We start from the raw sequence: 6,315 nt of genomic DNA on the forward strand, positions 1-6,315 counted from the left end.
TACTTTCTCTATTTCCACTGAGGAAGAGGGACCACTAGATTGTCTTTCATGCCCATCACCTTTGGATTTAGCATTATCTTTTTCCTTATTTTTCAAGGAATAACAATCTTTCTTGAGATGTCCAAAGCTTCTTATGGCAATAATGACATTCCATGTTTTTCTTCCTAGACTTTCTTCTACCTTAATCGTTTCCACTGTTATTTCTCATTTGGCTCCTACCATGTTGTTGGTTCTTGTGAGAACCAACATCATAAACATTATATGCATCTCCATTATGTGATGCAGTCATAGATTTCCTATGAATCTCTTTGCTCAATAGTGCTCCACATATGTCATTATAGACTAGTTTCCCATTTGGTGCACTATTGCTAACAACAGTGCAAAATGTGTCCCATGACGTAGGCAAAGTGCATAATAGAAATACAAATTTTAGCTCATCATCCATAGTCATTTTTTGAGCCTGTAATTTTGACCATAGTGCATGAGAATCATTCAAATCAGAGGTGACACTATCGTTGTCCTTAATTGAAGATCATAAAGTTTTCTCATTAGATAAACTTTATTTGATGTGGTCTCTTTTTCATAAGTAGTACATAGTTTAGTCCATAACTTTTCGGCCGAGTCATAGTCCAAGACTGTGAAGTATACATTGTCAACTCGGTGCAATCTTATGGTAGACATTGCCAAGAGATCAAGCTCTTCCCAATCGTCATTGGACATGCCCTCGGGTCTCTTGGCCTCGCCACCTAATGGCCTTAATTTCCTTCTTTGATTTTTCCACAAGGCGAGGTTGTATCCCTCAAATATACGGATCTCAAGGTGGTATTTTCCACTCATAGAGTGATTTCTATGGGAATTAAAGGAACTACTGCATGAGATACTCAAAACCTCAGCCATTTCAAAAGTCATTGGGTAAATGGAGTGCGACTAAAACACAACTTCCAATTTTACAATCTCGCCTCAAGTGAGCAAGCCTTTAACATGCAAATCCTTTGTTTTGTAAACCAAAAACACTCCTCTCTTTTGAAAAAAAAAACAAAGACTAGTAAATACGTAGTTACTGTTTCTACTATCTCTAGGTCAAAAGAGGGAAAAAATGAGTTGTAACAGCAACAAGTACTAGATATTACCTTTGTTTGGCGACTTTCTACAAACAATATACACAGAGGGGGGCAAACAATAGAGAAAACGAATGATTCCTACCATAGACGAGGTCTTTCACGAAGCCATTCACTCTGATACCACTGTTGTATGAGCAAGGGGAAGCAGATGAGCTATTTTTTGTTGTTTTTCTATAGAGAAAAGGGTGAACAACACAGAGGAGAAAACAACACAGGAAAAGACACAAGAAAATATTTTTGGCGGGCACATACAACCCTTGTTTTTTTTTAACTTATATACCTAGTGATAAATAGTGAGAATTACTTTTTTGGCCTTTCTCACTATCAATCATTGAAGTAAATATCATCGTCTTTTAGATTAGCAAAGAGTTGGTCTTTATCCAAACAAGCATAAAAATTTGAATATTGATGAGGAATGTAGCATTCAATTACAGAAGTGGGAATATCATTTGGTGTTTCTAATTTAAGCTATATATAACATTTATGGTAAGCATTTTTTATGATTGACACATCTTTCTCTAATTCTCTCTTAATCAAAGATGTCATCCTTCCTTGTCGTCTTTGTTGCCTTGGATTTTTCACCCAGAGATTATAGTTGCCCAAGTTTAAATCCTTTGAGTATTATGCTCCAAGTTTAAACAAGTATGATTTGATTCATTCGTCAACTCCGTTGTGTTAAATCCCACATTCTACGGATATCCATTGTAATTCCAAAACCATAGTTTGGGTATCTTTCCAGCTTTGGGCACATGTTCAAAGTTATTTTTCAATTCTTCTTCATATGCTCTACAACGAGCATTTTGTTGTAGGATACCTTTGTAGTGCACCCAACTATTTTCGAGTATGGTCCTTTGTTTTGTGTCTTAAACTATTGTGAATACGACAGGTCTTTCTTGTAAACAATCAACACAGTGTTTCCTAACTTGGTGTGCCCCATGCACATTCACATTTGATAACCAATGCGCATATTAAAGAATTCATTGATGACCCTACAAGGGAGTTATGCATTTCCATACTCTTCTGTTTAATCCCACGAATGACAATATTCTTTGATCTCTCCATTCATGTTCATTGAAGATACACTCTATTTATTTGTGGTAGGTACATCAATACCAAGATACTTAAAGCTTTGGACAAAATTGTACATGTTCCGAAGAGAGAGAGAGAGAGAGAGAGAGAGAGAGAGAGAGAGAGAAAGACAGAGACAGAGACAAAGAGATACTTAGATGGATGCCATTTAAATGCTACATAAACACCTAACTTTTGTTTTAGGGTTTGAAAAAGTGTTAAGGGCTTTGATATACCCAAGACTAATAATGGGATTAGTAAGATTCAATTGGATACATTCTATCCTTTTTTCCTTGACTTGGACCCAACATCAAGGGTTAATATATGCAATATTATATTTGAATTTTGACATTTTCTCATCCTTAGCTATAGGTCATATAACTTCTATTGATTTTGGTGTGATGTTTCATTTTGTATTACTTTATGTTTATTATCTTTTTTTAAATGAATGGTTCTTCTAGTATAAGATGGAAATAAAGGTGGAATTTTATACATTAATGTAATATAAAGGGCATTTGAAGTTGACAACCAAGTGTAAAAAGTATATATGAAGATAAAATGTGACTTTCAAAGTTTAGTGCCTATTGGCCCCACAATTTAACACCGGGAACTAATTACATTCGCCATTTCGTTTGTTTGTGGTTACACACAAGGAAACAAAACACACATAGCTATGTGACAAACCTTATTTTTCCATTGAATCGCATGGTCCAAAATGGAATTAGTCTTCCACATAATCACAACTTTGTGAAAAATCTGATCATTTGGACCGAATCACACGGTCCAAATAGAATTAGTTCTTAAAATGAATTTCAGGTTCTCTCTCTCTCTCTCTCTCTCTCTCTCTCTCTACTACGAGCATAGCATATAAACCCCTATATTCAAAGGCTATCATATCCATACATTCAATTCCTAACTCTATATCTATCTATCATAGTCATTCAGTCTAATCTATCTCGCACTCTATTATCTAATACATAACCTTGCTCCGAGAAGATTATACATATAGTATGGCTCGTCTCACATATAACATCATTACCATGCTTTGCTTGGTCTTGGCCATATGGACCTCGTCAGTGTTGGCCCGGAGGAGCCCGCCACAGGGACCAGAGACCTTCAGCTTCTACATCCACAACCAAGTCTACAACCCGGCCGTCAACAACTCCGTCTTCGACTCCGTGTACAGCGCCGGACCCTTCAACTTCAGCCAGCCCAACCCTTATAATTTCGGTGTGCGCTCCACATTTGAGGACCCCATAACCGCCGACCCGTCGCGAGATTCAGAGCCCATCGGAGTGGCTCAGGGCTTCTGGATCTTTGACTCCCAGAAGGAATACGTGCTCTTCCACGTCTTCACTGCGACCATTACGTCGGGACCGTACACGGGCACCATCTCCATCATTGGGCAGCTGGTGGAGGCCACAGACACCCGCACCCTGGCGGTGGTCGGCGGCACCGGACACTTCCTCGCCGCACGTGGGGCTGCAGTAAACAAACTCGTGACGATCGACCACACGCCGCCTGCCCACTGGACCCTCTCCTTTGACCTGGATCTCTACTATTAATGCCTATGTCTAATAATCGGATTCTTATCTAGTACCGAATATATGATGCTTTATAATCAGTTCGTATTTTGTTCATAAGATGCCGTCTTCCTTTACAATGTATGTTCTTTCTTAACTCTATAATATATATATGTTCTTCCTTTAACTTTGCAGTATATATCATTTTAGCCATAATTCATGGAGGATCGACTTTCTGCCTATGAAATTCCTATAGGCTGTAACTGTAATGTTTGTGATGGCTCTCAACCCGCCTACATGATGGATTTAGTCTTGTCACGCATGCTAAGATAACGTTTGGAATATATTAATGTTTCAAAACAATGGTTGCCACCCTACAATTTCAATGAAGAAAGCCATCCTCAAAGCTTGAACTTTATGATTGTAATAACACGAGCCGTTACACATATAATTAGGGGCAAAAAGTTCGTAATGCGTTCTCACTAAGTATATTATTAGGCCGATAGGCCATTATAAACTTATAGCCTAGATGTGTCACATCTATTGCTTGAAAGATTATCTTTATACAGCTAATAATAGTTCACCTTATTTATTATTAAATACTAATAATAAAGAAAGAAAGTGAAAGATAATCATTGGTAAAAAATTACTATACGTGTAAGAATCGAAAACAAAGAAATTTCTCTCCTGTTCCCATTGCTACGTTAGATATCGTCTCCAAGATGTTCATCTTTGTCAAGGACATCTTTTGGCAACATGCTATATGTTTTGGTTGTTTTGTTGGGCTTTGTCAAGGAGTGGGCCCATCTGAGCGTTGCCCAAATATCCATGGATACTTTATGTCATGTTCCTTCTGGTCACTCAAGCCTCATAAGAAGTGATGCTTAAAAGAAACATGTCAAATGTTGTCACTCTGATACGGCTACAACTTTATACATGATTGATCTTCATTGTGTAAAGATAACTTTGAAATCCGAAATAGGTTAAATTCTTCAAGAATAAAATGGATCCAATATCTATGTCCATATCTATGGGCCAAGTTCAGTTTCTCTGCCTTGAAACCAAACCGGACCAAGCCATTTATAGAAAACAAAAACCAAACCAAACCATTTATAAACTCCCAAGTCTTTAAACGAAACTATTAAAAACAGGTAACCCAAACCAAACCATTTAATCACAAATTTAAACCTATGCATTTAAGTGAAATCAATTAAAAATTAACGAAATAAAAATACATTAAATTAAATAAGTATTTGAGTTAAACTCATTAAATCAATACATATACATTAACTAAACCATTAAATTAATAAACTATTCAGAAAATAAAAAAAGTTAACCAAAAACCATTAAATGTAACAACGTAAACCTATAAATTGGTAAATCCGAGTTTTAGAACTAAAGTGAACTAAACCAAACTGTTCAATAATAATTATATTGGAATCGATAAACTAGTAAACCATGCTTAATGGTTTGGTTTGGTTTGAGCCATAACTGGGTTAGTAACTAATAATCCACCAACAACTACAATAGCTACTTTATCGTGATTTGACATTTTTAATTAAGGGAGTGAAATATAATTGTAAAAAGAGATAAGTGTAGAAGCGTATGCGTAAGACACAAAGTAAACAATCAATTATCCAGAAGTATAACAATTAGGTAAACACAGAGAATGTAAGAGAGAGAGAGAGAGAGAGACTGAGTGAGCAGACAGGCAAAAATTCTATTACAAAATGCTCAGTACATACAATGTGCTTAGTAAGAATTATTTATACAAGTCCCAAAAGGACTGACAAAAGTACTGATAAGTACTTCAATGCTCATCAAAGATCATGTCCCACTAATTGCCTACGTTGGACCTATTTAATAGAATAGGTCCCGAATCGGCTTCCACAACCGCCCCATCATTGAGTTTGGATCCGGTATCCAGTTCGGAGCTAGCCAACTAAGCCTAGTCAACCGGATTGATCCTGGTCTAGCCTACCGGTTTATCAAGCCGGTCGGGCCCATGTTGACATTGCTTGCTCAACACTCCCCCTCAAGCTCAACTTGAGGTCAGTCCGTCATTTCAGATTTAGCCGGTCCTTGCTTCCGGCTCCTTCTAGCGTTCTCACGCTTAGCTCGCGCTCCTCGTCCAGTCCAGTCCCCCGTTCCATGACCCCTTTGGTCCAACACTACTTGACCCCTCTGGTTCCGCGTCCCTCAACCCCTACAGTTGGTACGTCTACTCTTCAGGCCCTTCTCAACTTCCTAGTTGTTGTGATATTGGTGCCCCTCGACCCGTCGACTCCTCCATATCAACATCGGCTTCGGTTTCCTCCTTGTCTGCTTCGCCTTCATGGGTTTCAACTCGTCTGAATCATACCACTCGACCGAATCGGTTGTCTCTGATTCATCTTCTGTCTTGTATGAATCAATTATATCTCAGAATCACCTTTCTTCAGGCCTTTGACTACGTTTGCCCATGTCTTAGTCCTGGCCTTCTTCTTTCAGTCGGCTCTGTCCTTCTTGACTCTACTGCCTCTGCCGCCTCCTTTGGCTCTGACTCCGCCTTCTTTGGTTGGCTCCAACTCCAGCTTGTTTCTTGGTCCACTCCCCTTGCATTC

The 6,315-nt window shown here is 38.3% G+C and overlaps 1 protein-coding gene across 1 annotated transcript; it reads left to right on the plus strand.

The window, feature by feature from the left end:
- Positions 1 to 3,078: 3,078 nt before the first annotated feature.
- LOC147869079 (dirigent protein 5-like) lies at positions 3,079 to 4,075 on the plus strand. Its single transcript, XM_087326317.1, has 2 exons — positions 3,079 to 3,857; positions 3,969 to 4,075. Exon 1 carries the CDS (start codon positions 3,200 to 3,202, stop codon positions 3,752 to 3,754), a length of 555 nt encoding a protein of 184 aa, XP_087182443.1. The 5' UTR covers positions 3,079 to 3,199; the 3' UTR covers positions 3,755 to 3,857; positions 3,969 to 4,075.
- Positions 4,076 to 6,315: the final 2,240 nt, after the last annotated feature.

Source organism: Azolla caroliniana, unplaced genomic scaffold, assembly GCF_043228905.1.
Source record: "Azolla caroliniana isolate FFs.n. ecotype wild unplaced genomic scaffold, voAzoCaro1.0.p SCAF_1, whole genome shotgun sequence".
NCBI lineage: Eukaryota > Viridiplantae > Streptophyta > Polypodiopsida > Salviniales > Salviniaceae > Azolla > Azolla caroliniana.